Consider the following 12634-nt stretch of genomic DNA (forward strand, 5'->3'; position numbering starts at 1 on the left):
CCTTCCTTAGGAACTGCGGTTACATATCTGTTTCTTTTTAGCAGTGGTGGAATGTAACTAGTACATTTACTCCAGTACTGTACTTAATTAGGCCTACAAATGTTGAGGTACTTGTACTTTACTTGAGTCTTTACTTGTTATGCTACTTTCTACTTCTACTCCGCTACATTTCAGAGAGAAATAGTTCTTTTTACTCCACTACATTCATCTGACAGCTTTAGTTACTAGTTACTTTACACAAAACATGTAGTTTATAAAATCTGTTTTTATTATAAATGAAACTAGCTAACAATATAAGGGCCTACAAGTCCAGCTGAAATGATTAGACCATTAAACACACAACTGTTTGGATCCTTTCCACTTTCTAAAATTGGAGTATTTTTAATTCATCGAGTACTTTTACTTTTAATACTTTAAGTAGTTCCTTGGATCCTCACAGTAAGCCATCAGGCTCCTCTCCTGTGGAAGCAGCTCCAAGTTTCAGTTCGGAAGGCAGACACCATCCCCACATTTAAGATTAAACTTAAAACTCATCTTTGATAACGCTAGCTGGACCAGCCCTTAGCTCTGCTGCTATAGGTTCTCTATCTCTCTCTCTCTGAATTACTTGCTTCCTAGGAAAGTTAGTCATAGTGTAAACACTTGAAACGAGTCATTCAAAAAGTTTATTTTAGGTATCGTTTATTGCAGACAAAGATTTGCATTGTAATCTAGAGAGGAAGAGGCATTGCTGTTTAGAAAACACTCTAAGTTCAATGGAAATGCGGTCAGTTGACAGGATACGTGGCAAGGACAATACATTTCTGTGAGCTCTACTAAGGAGAAAATTAACTTTGTATACAAAAAGAGTTTGTGTGACTTTTGAGAGGAGGTCACATGGTGGGGATTGTAATTAACTTTGTTGTTGTTGTAAAATAAAACTGAGCCCCAAGGGTATTAAATGTAGTAGCTGGACTCTTGTTTTGAATAACCCAAAAAAGGCTCAGATTTGATGTTGTACAGATGGCATCTTGGATTAAATCATTAACTAACGTTGAAACCCTTGAATGTCTTCAATAATGGTTGACGTGTAGCAATTGCTGAATGGTGACCCGTGATATTTTTTTTTTTTTAGTATTGTTCCCCATCTTTAAATTAAAAGCAAACTTCCAGACAGGAAGATCTGCAGATAAGTGGAATACAGGAAAAATATACATGTGGATTGATTTCTGAGGTATGGGCAATAAATCAACCACTCTGGTTATCAATAAAGTCATATTCCTCAGAGGAACTGCATTTGAGCTGACTGGGTGTACGCTGGGTCATCGGAGTGTGTTCCTGGGGGCCGCGTTACACAATCATTTCCAGCTGTCGTGCATATTCGATGACCTGTTGAGCCAGCTCCGTGGAGGGGATGGTCACCTCTTCTGTCCGCTGCTGCTGAGTGGTAAAAGAGTAATAGCCATCTGGGCTCAGACTCCATCCCCTCTGAAATGAAAATGAACAAATCAGTTTGGGCTGTTTGGCATTTTAATTCTTTGTAGGCAAGAATCAAGGACGGAATTTTGCTTCAATTATGGACATTAAATGGACAATAAAAATAGGGCTGGGCGATATAGTAACGCTTCACTGTAACGCAGCCTGTAAAACCAGGAAAAGACAACACTTAGACAATATCTAGTCTCATATCGCGATATCGATATAACATCAAATTATTGCCCAGCCCTAAATACAAACTTGTTTATACTTTCAGCTGTTCTCAAACAACAAATTATGTTTGAGGCCCTGCACTGCTACTACTATTATTATTTCTAGTCATAGTTCTGTTATCTTTATTGCTACTGGTTATCATACCAACTGCTATAATTATTATGAGTCATATTTCTGTATATCTGTATATCTGTATCAGTGTCTCTTGTGTTCCAACCGGCAGGGGCAGATGCCCCCAACCAAGAGTCTGGGTCTGTCTCTGCCCGTTTTAAAGGAAGCTTTTCCTCGCCACTGTCGCACCAAATGCTTGCTCTTGGTGATTATTGTTGGTCTTTTGTAAATGACAGAGTGTGGTCTAGACCAACTCTATCTGTAAAGTGCGCTGAGACAACTCCTGTTGGGATTCGACACTATAAATAGAATTGAATTATGTGCACTTCCATTCAACGCCTGGCTGCTTTTTCCACTTTACCTAAATGGTTTCATGAGCTTCCATTTATTTCAATACGGCTTATTGGACCAAATAAGGAATGCTCACCTCTATTAAGCTTGGCCTTGTTTTAGAACCCCAACAGGCTGTTTGTAAAATGACACGCGTATTCAGGTTCCGCCAGCACGAGGTAAATACAAATTGCATCTGCTGTATATGGAGTACGAAGAACCACTTCTAGTAGAAATGACACCTACACTGGGAAATGTTGCTAAATTGTACTCCGTTTGCATTAAATTGTTGGTGTGTTTTAGGTACCATCCCTTCATTTCTTCAGGTAAAAACAATCCCAATAAGTCAGTTGCCAGTGACTGAGAATATAGGTGGACACAATTTAAGGTTTTCTTCTTGTAATCTCTGCATACTACTTCAAAGAAAATGTATAATTAACGTTTGCTTCCCAATAATAAATACAAATAGATATACATACCTTCTTGGCATACTCTGTCATCTTTTTTGGGGAACTGAAGAAAAGCACACGGGTGGCTTCACTGAACTGGATCTGCTCATATGCTTTCTCTATGCAGCCTGCGATCTCGTCACTGCAATTGAAAAGGTCAGTTTTAGCTAAAGTTACCATTAGAAGATGATGGCATTTTATCGCGTGGTGTTTCTGGCACCCTGATGATTACGGCACAATCATGAATAAAGATAATAAAATAAACAGAGGCGTCCTTCCTGATAAATGAAAATGACTGAGATAAGAGTTTCCTTTGCAGAGTCCATCATGCTCTATAGCGAGACACCTTACCACTTACCATGGGAAAGAAAAGGGACCCTCTATTTCAACTGTCACCCACTTTACATTCGTTTTGGTCAACATGTTGAGTTAACTAGTAGGGCTATGTTCACACTTGAAAAAAAGTTGACTAGGGCGCTTTTGTAGTGAGGGGGAAAAAAGAAGAAGCTGGCAGCGTTTTTATTCCAAAAAGCAGCCGAGAGCGTCTTTTGTTGCTATAACAACAGCTACTGCTACAGTATCCTAGCTAGAGCGCTATGTGGAGTGCTGCTAACGTTAGATAAAACAAAGAGTCACCCGGTCATATCATATGACTCGCCGTGCTCCGACTCAAAAGTACTTGACGTAGGGCGTTTTTTTTTTTTCTTCAGAAAAGTTGAACTTTTTTTAACTTCAAAAGGACGCTCCGAGCTGCAGAAAAGAAGTCGGCGGTGGCGTTTAAAAAAAGCGCTCACGACTTTCTTGAAAACACGGTTTACTCCACAGGATTATAACGTAAAACAGACGCTGGCCGCTTAATAAAAAGACGCCAAGTGTGAACATAGCCTAGGAAAGCATAAACCACATGTTCTGTTGCCGTGGTTACCTGCAGCTATGTATTGTCACAAATTTAGAACGGCGTTTAAACTGCTGACCATAACTATGCTGAAGGTGTCCCGATATAGTTTTCGTGGGCTGTCGGCCAATCATGACATACGCCAGTATATATATATATATATATATATATATATAGATATAGATAGATAGATAGATAGATAGATAGATAGATAGATAGATAGTATAACATACAACAGAAATGTCAACACCACAAGATGTTTTTGGACTTCGACCAAAAACGTACAAATTAATTTCACAGGGAAAATAAACAGCATTGGCTATAAAGCACACGTAAATGACCATCAATGAAACGATAGTAAATGATAGTAGGCATGGTTACCATACCGATTCTTACCGAATTGTGTCGAGCAGAATATCTATAAAAAAGTTGTAGCTCTCAGCAGGAATGTTGCCTTTGGCGAGAAATACCTTGTTGTAGCTTCCCTCCATCAAGTACTGAAAAGGTCAGGAGAGGATATTAAACATCATGCGGGTATTTACATACAAGTTAGTTTTTGACACAATGTTCATAGTATATGTAAATAGAGAATTCCACAGAGCCCTGCATTTATCACATATCACAGATAGGACATTAATGTATCTCAGCACAAAGTCACACTGTAATACATTTTAGTGACCCACGTAGACTGTCTATGACCAGATTTTCACCATTTATTCTGCAATGCATTACAGAGGCATGTCTGCACATAGCAGTCAAACCGGGCCCACCAAAAGTAAACATGGGAGTACTGAAACGTCGGGACGTGAGGTTTAACCATGTATAACTCACGTTACTGTACTGTGTCAACAGTTAACTTCAATTAATATTGTATGTGGCGTTTCCTTTTGCGGGGTGCAAATGTTCCACCTAAACAGGTTCCTTCCCGAGACGGTTTTGCAGAGCGACCGTCGTTGCGTCCGGAGCTTAGCGCCCTAGACGACTGTGATTGGTTTAAAGAAATGCAAATGCCCCGACTGTTTTTTCTCCTATCCAGGAGTGTATACTTATGGCGTTTTTCCATTACATGGTACCTGCTCTACTCTACTCGGCTTGACCTAGCCGCGGTGCCCCGTCCTCTATTTTCCATTGCAGATTTAGGCTTGGCTGGTCGTCATAGCGACGCCGCAGGAAACTACCGGGACCTAACGCGACACACACACACACACACACACACACAGGTGTGTCGTTTTTGATTCTCGGCATGTGGCTGTTTGCCAGAAGACAAATTTTGTTTCAAAAGAAGCTAGGAGGCAGCAAAAAAAAACCCACCGCTGGCTAAACTATTTAAAAATGGCGGTTTTGTTCAGGACAGCCCCGTCTGTCGCTGGCAATGACGACGCTGTGATTAGTGACGATTCTCTCCGACCAATCAGTAGTCGGCAGGTTTTCACGTCACCTTTTGGTATCGCCTCAGCTCACTTGGAACCTGGACGGAGGTGGTACTAAAAAAAAGTACTTGTTGGTAGGTAGCTTTTTTCAAAATGGAAAACCAAAAAAGGCGAGTAGAGTCGAGGCGAGTCGAGCAGATACCATGTAGTGGGAAAACGCCCTTATATTGCCAGACCTTCCTCTGCAGCGCTGTGGAGATAGGTCGGGCACTGCGGGACTAGGGTGATGTGATCATTTGAAGGACTTAATTCCGTAATCTGAGGGCACGCAGCTGGTAGCCTGCCAATAAATGTATAGGTGCTCCCCCCCTGATCGACTGGACACCCCACAACCAATTGCTACTGCACCAATAATGTGAAGATACTGATTTGAGGGTACAAATTACTAATTGGATGCACTATTTTCATTTTACCCTTGACACCCGGTCACAGCAGAACAAGGCAATATCAAACGCTGAATTAGTGCTTTGTGGAGGGGTAAATTGCAGCACCTGCTCTAGGGACACTGGGTGTCTGATGTATACGTTGGTCTGAATATCTCGTGCGCTCAGTCTCTCCAGTTCTGTGTGAAACTCAGACACGCGGTTCTGTGAGAGCAGGAAGAGCAGGTTGAGTCCAAGTAACTGGTGCATGTAGGCAGCTTCAGGCAGTTCTTCCCTTAATGACAAAGGAATATAAAGAGCCATGTTAGAAAAAGCCCAGTGAGTACGCCCATGTAGCTCAATCCCAAACTGTACACATTAAAAAAAACGAAAAAGGTGACATTACTTGTAATCAAAGTAGTAACATTTTAGCTGGGCCATGTATCTTTCAAAGGACGGGATGTCCTTCTTGAGGATACTCCACAAGGCTCCAATTTCAAGGACATCACCTGGAACACAGACACACAACGGTCCAGATTAGAGACATCTTCTACTACGCCAAACACTTCAACATGATTAATATGAATGTTGTCTGTCAGCTTTACTCACGAGCTAAAATGAGCTGCTGCTTGGTGAGCGCGGACCCACTGGTAGGTAAGAAGTTCAGCTCCAGTAATGAAACCTGTAAAAAATAAGTTCGACGTCATTTTCTACAAATCTTCAAACTTAATGTGTCGCTTGTGTTATCCGAATTGTTTGTCGTCATAATTCTCCATCAGTGGTGGATTGTAACTAAATATAATCCACTAAATACATTTAATCAATGTTTTTGTACTTACTTTTTGAGGTACTCAATTGTTTTTTTTTCTATTTAATGCTACTTTCTACTTCACTACATTTGAGGCAAAATTTTGACAGCTTTAGTTACTTTACGGTTTCAGATTATTAATACAAAATGAACTAATGAATTATGATATACTGTATATATTGTTTGTTTTTACGATTATGCAGACATGCAGGAAATCATCACAAGTCTGACTCGAACCCTGGACCTCTGCGTAGAGGCATAAGCCTTGAAGTATATGTGCGCCTGCTCTACCCACTGAGCCACAATTATGATATATTTTTTATAAATGTAGTTACCCAGCAGTGTATTAAGTCATTAAAATGACCCCCACCATTACCAGTTGCAACATTTAAGTGATATGAACATAAGGGCATCAATAATTATAATTCAGTAATATATTATTCTGAAATAGGGTCAACTTTATAATGAGTACTTTCAAGTATATTTTGATACCAATACTTAAGTACGTTTACTTAAGTAATAACGTTAGGTTGAAAGCAGGACCTTTACTAGTAACATAGTATTTGCACACTTTAGTATTGCTACTTTTACTTAGCTAGCTAGACCTGAATATTTCTGTCTTTCATAACTGAATCAAACGTGCTGTCAGCTCTTCCTGTGACGGCACGATGTTTTGGAAAATAAAACATAATCTTAACAATTTTACCAGCAATTATCTTTCGCTAAGATGTGTTTTGGGTAGCTAACGTTATCAGTTCCAGGTTGAAACTAGTTGGACAATGAATTATCCAACTGTACGTTAACGTAACGTTAGCAACACGGACTGTTTTCTGACTGTCGTGACAGAAATCTTAAAATGATTAAATTAACTTATCAGCCAAACACTAACATGTAGTTAACAAATGGAAACGCAGTGTTATCGCCCTAACATTAATATTATTGTAGGTGTCCAGTATAACGTTAGCTACCTAATAGAAAACTCTACACACAACGTTAGCGTGGCTAGCCTAAGTTAGCAATCTTAGCCAGCTACATTCGCTAACAGCACTGGCGCTTCTAAATAGGCAGTGTTCATGGTTGGACTCATAAAAATAAAACGACGATTTGATGTGCGACTCTACCTTAAGTTTGCTCAGAAGTTCTCCACATTTACTCAGGTTTGGGTTTTTCTTGTTCCACTCTGCTTTGAGTGTCTCATACAGCCCCGCAGTCTCTTTCAACGCCATGGTGATTCTGCAAAATATACGACACCGGCCACCGTAATACGTTAAATGACTGTCGTGAAGCACCGTTGTTGCTATGGACGGAACGTTTTACTTGAGACCAGACGTTGGATCAAGATGGCGGCGATTAGTACAGAGCGTTGGTTGAATGACTTGCCAAACCATACTATTTTCCAGAAAATACGAGGGAAGTTGGATCCGAACCCCAACGCAAATGAAAGAGGGTTCGCTAAAAACCTCACCTTTTGTTTGGGTGGGGACTTGTTCGTGTGGGACGACACAGACCGCGTGTTTTACACGACCAACTTGCGACAGCTAAACACAGATGAGAGTCGCAGTAGCGGGAACTACCAAACCTTGCTGTGCATCAACCCTCCTCTCTTCGAACTGTGCCAGGTGTTGTTAAGTCCAACTCAGCACCACGTCGCGCTCGTCGGGCAGCGGGGCGTCTCGGTGCTGGAGCTTCCTCAGCGGTGGGGCAAGAGGTCCGAGTTCGAGGGCGGACGGAGCCAAATCAACTGCAAGACCATCCCGGTGGCGGAGCGCTTCTTCACCAGCTCGCCGTCAGTGAGTCTGCGGCAGGCGGCTTGGTACCCCAGCGAGACCGACGAGCCCCACCTGGTGCTGCTCACATCCGACAACACCATCAGGTTTTATGGCTTGAAGTCGCCCCAGACGCCGGCCAAAGTCCTGTCAGTGTCACAGTCGGACGATGACAGCAGCGGTCAGCCTCCGGTCCGCTCCTACGCAGCGTCTCTCGGTGAGATAGCCGTGGCGTTCGACTTCGGTCCGATTTCGTCCCCCCTTCGGCAGCTGGCAGCACAGCGCTCCAGAGAACAGCTGGTCTACCCGCTGTACATCCTCTACGAAAATGGGGAGACCTATGTGAGCTACACGAGCCAGACAAATGGTGTGAGTCTAACCAAACCCGTCGGACCCCTCCCGATGTATCCCGCAGCAGAGGATAACTATGGCTATGATGCTTGTGCCATCCTCTGCCTGCCCTGTGCGCCCAGCATCCTGGTCATCGCCACAGAAACAGGCACACTGTATCACTGTGTGGTGCTGGAGTCTGAAGAAGAGGAAGAGGCGGGGGCGGTGGAGAAGTGGATCCGAGGCACAGAGGCAGTGCCGGCTCTCTATGTGTTTGAGTGTGTTGAGCTGGAGCTCACCCTCAAAGTAGCCACAGGGGAGGACGAAGAGCCTCAAGAGTTTGATTTCACCTGCCCAATCAGACTGCACAGAGACCCCCTGTGCCAGCACAGGTATCATTGCACCCACGAAGCAGGCGTGCACAGCGTGGGGCTCATCTGGGTCAACAAGCTGCAGAAGTTCCTCCAGTCAGGCGAGGAGGATAAGGACAGTCTCCAAGAGCTGGCTGCTGAGAAGCGCTGTATTGTGGAGCACATTCTGTGTACCAGACCGCTCCAAACTAGCCAGTCGGCTCCAGTTTGTGGCTTTCTGATTGTGTCTGACCTTTCCTTGGGCGCCACCATGGTCTGCATCACCAGCACCTACGAGTGCATCCTTTTGCCGCTGCTGAGCTCCATCCGCCCTCCCTCCCCTCCCCTGCTCTGTTCCCATCCGGGTCCAGGCTCTGGCAGCTCCCCCCTGCGCGGGATGGCCGACGACTCTTTCGAGCAGCACATCCGCAACATCCTGGCACGCAGCTCCACCAATCCTCTCGTGCTGAAGGCCGGGGACAAGGACACGTCACCGCCGCCCCCGGAGTGTCTGCAGCTCCTCAGCAGAGCCACGCAGGTCTTCCGCGAGGAGTACATTCTCAAGCAGGACATGGCCCGCGAAGAGATGCAGAGACGGGTCAAACTGCTGACGAGCCAGAAGGCCAAGCAGCTGGAGGAGTTGACTCTGTGCCGGGAGGAGAGGAAGAGTCTGCGAGAGGCAGCGGAGAGGCTGGCTGATAAGTACGAAGACGCAAAGTATCGCCAGGAAGCCATTATGAACAGGGTGAGAAACGTGCTGGGCAGCCTGCAAAGCCAGCTGCCCATACTGTCAAACAGTGAGAAGGATATGAAGAAGGAGCTGCAGAGCATCAGCGATCAACTGAAACACCTGAACAACTGCATCCGACAGGTGAACATGAAGATGGAGTACCAGAAGACACAAGTGGACAAAGATGCACCTGCAGCCAGGACCACAGTGTCCCTCAACGTCCACCAGAAGAAGGTTGTTCAGGATGTCCTCAGAGAACAGGGACAGCAAATTGGTGACATGATGAAACAGATCAAAGACATCAAAAACCATTTCAGTTTCTAAGTGCTGGAGAAAACAGTAACCGTGTATTGCAAAAACATAGGGAACATAATTCAAAAGTTATTAAATCTGCCTTTTTGTGACGATGTGATGAGAAGCTGGAGTGGGTGCGCCACTCAGTGAGTTAATGTGCCATGTGTGGATGGGTATTTGCATAGAAAGATATTTTATATTCGCTGATATAACTTTACCTTTTGATACTACGCGTTCTTTGTCTCGTAACAGGGATCGCTCTGTTTCAACATGTTGCATGTTTCTTACATCACTGTTTCTAAATGTTAACGTTTGAGTGCTTTATCCAGAGCAGAATATGCCATGGATAGGCAGGTACAATGGGAAATGCTATGAGCTTTTCAACATGGTTTGCTTACTTTTTGGATTAAATAATAAAAAATAAAAGTTCCCAGTAACTGTCTTTACTCATTTGTGACACATTAATGATTCAATAACTATTGTACAAGTGAATTTAAAACACCAAAAAAAGCAGAGAAAGGAAGATTGAAGGATAGGTCTTTTGTTTTTAAGTCTTCCAGGTTTTTTTAATTGCTAACAATGCATGTGTGTGTGTCCAAACTCCCACAGTAAGTGAAACATTATTCTATGTGGGCCAACCTGTGAATCATTGTTATTGGTTTCACACAAAATGCCTTAACGTTTGTGTTGTCTTCGGGTCAAATTTGACCCGTTTTCTAAATGTCTATATCAGAAACATGGGTTTCTTCTTAACTACCTAATAACATGGATGATACCATACAACGCGCTTGGCAAGTACAACAAAAGATTGGATCTTTACTTTCATTGCAGTTTGGGTGTTTTAATAAATTTTTTAGCATTTTAATTTTTTTTTAAATGTTTCGAAACAGTATCCTCACTGAACGTTGACATCGCTGTCCATCCACGACCTGTGTAACAACACTTGTAAAATTATGGCCCATAGTCAAAGAGCTGAGCTTTGGCATTTTCAAAAAGGGGGGGGGGATATATAAGTTACGCTTCTGTGATTATCCTTCCTTTAATAATCTAAAATCTAAATAATTCATAATTTCTGCTTTTTTAACTCAAGAATTAGATATGATTTCCTATAAATGAGGATTATTATTGACCATGAATTCCAAAAATAATTGTAAAAGTAATGGCAATAAGTTGGTGTTTGTACTTGGTAGTGAAAAGAAGCGTTAAATGCAGCAACAAAAAAAGTGCAAAAAACATTGACAAAAGCACCAAAAGTGTCGAAAAAAAAAAACGACCTCGAAAGGTTTTCATTTTTGAGCCGGGAGGACGACGCCTGGTCAAATGGAAGACAACACAAACGTTAAGTATGTATGTATGCTTTTACCAAAATCCATGAACTCTTGTCATTCATACTCCTCCACCACCTGCAGAACACTTTATATCTGCAGCAACTCGTTCAAATGCTAACACACTGCTTTCATATTGGTTAAAACACATATACTGAATGATGGCAATTTCTTCCCCAGAAATAACCATATTAAAATATATAGAACATCTTAGCAGAATATTTACAATCAAATGAAGTACTCATTCCAAGCAGCTGAAAGAGCAGTGATAAGATGTGACGTTAATGACAACTTGTGGCTAAATGCAGGTGAGCGGGAGGAGCCCTTGCTGTTCAGTACTGAACAGTATGCGTGATGATACTATAGCCTAGCTACATGTTGATGGTTTTTTGCAGCTATTATTGCAGGTTTGGAATTTCAGGAATTTTTTTCACAAAGAAATTACTATATGCACAGATATTGTAAAGGATATTGAAAACAAATCTCTGATTCATTCTTGTTCCATATACTTTAGTACAGTCAAGGTGAAAAGGTGTTATTCATATTCTATAATGAAATACTGATTTGTGTGAAAAATCATTCAAACTTTAAAGATAAAAGGAGATCATTTATGTAATGCTCCCTGTTGTTAGTGTTTCTCAGCTCGGTGGGTTGTGAGCATTTTCGGAGGGGATGAGGGGGTTAAAAAACGAAAAGGAAGAAAAAAGACCACTCTTCATACATATAGTCCTAAAATGATATAACAAATTACTGCCTATCTGATTCAGTTTAAGGTCATTTCCTCGTTTCATAGTTTTAACTGACATAAGCCACTACCAGGTTTACATTTAGTTAGTACTCAATCCTCCTCTTCATCTACTAGCTCCATACCTTTCACAAACACATGAAAAACCTGCTAAAAAAAAAAGGCTTGCTTCCCCCTTGGAACATGTTATTTTTATCCCGAGGAAAAGTTGTTAACATTTTTCAAACCCAATATGTGTATCTGCTGGTATTCTTCCGAAAACAATGCAATTGATTTTTTTAGCATGCAAAAGACACACATCTATCATGATTTGTCCACTTTTGGTGTACTTGTGATCAGTGGTGGAATGTAACTAAGTCCATTTACTCCACTACTGTACTAAAGTACACATTTGTACTTGTACTTTACTTGAGTCTTTTCTTTTCATGCCACGTTCTACTTCTACTCCGCTACATTTCGGAGAGAAATATTGTACTTTTTACTCCACTACATTCATCTGACAGCTTTAGTTACTAGTTACTTTACACATTGGGATTTCTGCACACACAACACATCACATCTGATGTTTTTATTATAAATGAAACTAGCCAACAATATAACTGCCTACAAGTCCAGCTGAGATGATTAGACCATTAAACACACAACTGTTTGAATCCTTTACACTTTCTACAATGGGAGGATTTTTCTGCATTGAGTACTTTAATTACATTTTCCTGATGATACTTATATACTTTTAATTAACGTTTTCAATGCAGGACCCTTTACTTGTAACAGAGTATTTTACAGTGTAGAATTAGTCCTTTTACTTAAGTAAAGGATCTGAATACTTCTTCCACCACTGCTTGTGATCTTAAGCGTCCTAAAATAAAAAGTGAACCTACCCCTTTTAAAGCACACAGCTGCATGGCTCCAGTCTGCCATCTACAGTTGGACACTGTTGTGTACAGTCTGGAATCCTTCTCCACCAGATGTCTTGGTGACCTCAGTTTGTCTTCCATGGCAGGTTCTGCTAGTGAGGAA

General features: G+C 41.9%; 2 protein-coding genes across 2 annotated transcripts; one reads left to right on the forward strand and one right to left on the reverse strand.

Moving 5' to 3' along the window:
• Positions 1 to 664: 664 nt before the first annotated feature.
• Positions 665 to 7326, reverse strand: psmd8 (proteasome 26S subunit, non-ATPase 8). Its single transcript, XM_078245861.1, has 7 exons — positions 7196 to 7326; positions 5876 to 5948; positions 5673 to 5775; positions 5396 to 5561; positions 3871 to 3971; positions 2610 to 2721; positions 665 to 1467 (listed from the first exon to the last, which is right to left on the reverse strand). Exons 1-7 carry the CDS (start codon positions 7298 to 7300, stop codon positions 1330 to 1332), a joined length of 798 nt encoding a protein of 265 aa, XP_078101987.1. The 5' UTR covers positions 7301 to 7326; the 3' UTR covers positions 665 to 1329.
• Positions 7327 to 7330: 4 nt separating this feature from the next.
• Positions 7331 to 9981, forward strand: nup88 (nucleoporin 88). The gene has a single exon (XM_078245860.1). The coding sequence runs from the start codon at positions 7346 to 7348 to the stop codon at positions 9572 to 9574; it is 2229 nt and encodes a 742-aa protein (XP_078101986.1). The 5' UTR covers positions 7331 to 7345; the 3' UTR covers positions 9575 to 9981.
• Positions 9982 to 12634: the final 2653 nt, after the last annotated feature.

This window comes from Sander vitreus, chromosome 3 (genome assembly GCF_031162955.1).
Source record: "Sander vitreus isolate 19-12246 chromosome 3, sanVit1, whole genome shotgun sequence".
NCBI classification, from domain to species: Eukaryota; Metazoa; Chordata; class Actinopteri; order Perciformes; family Percidae; genus Sander; species Sander vitreus.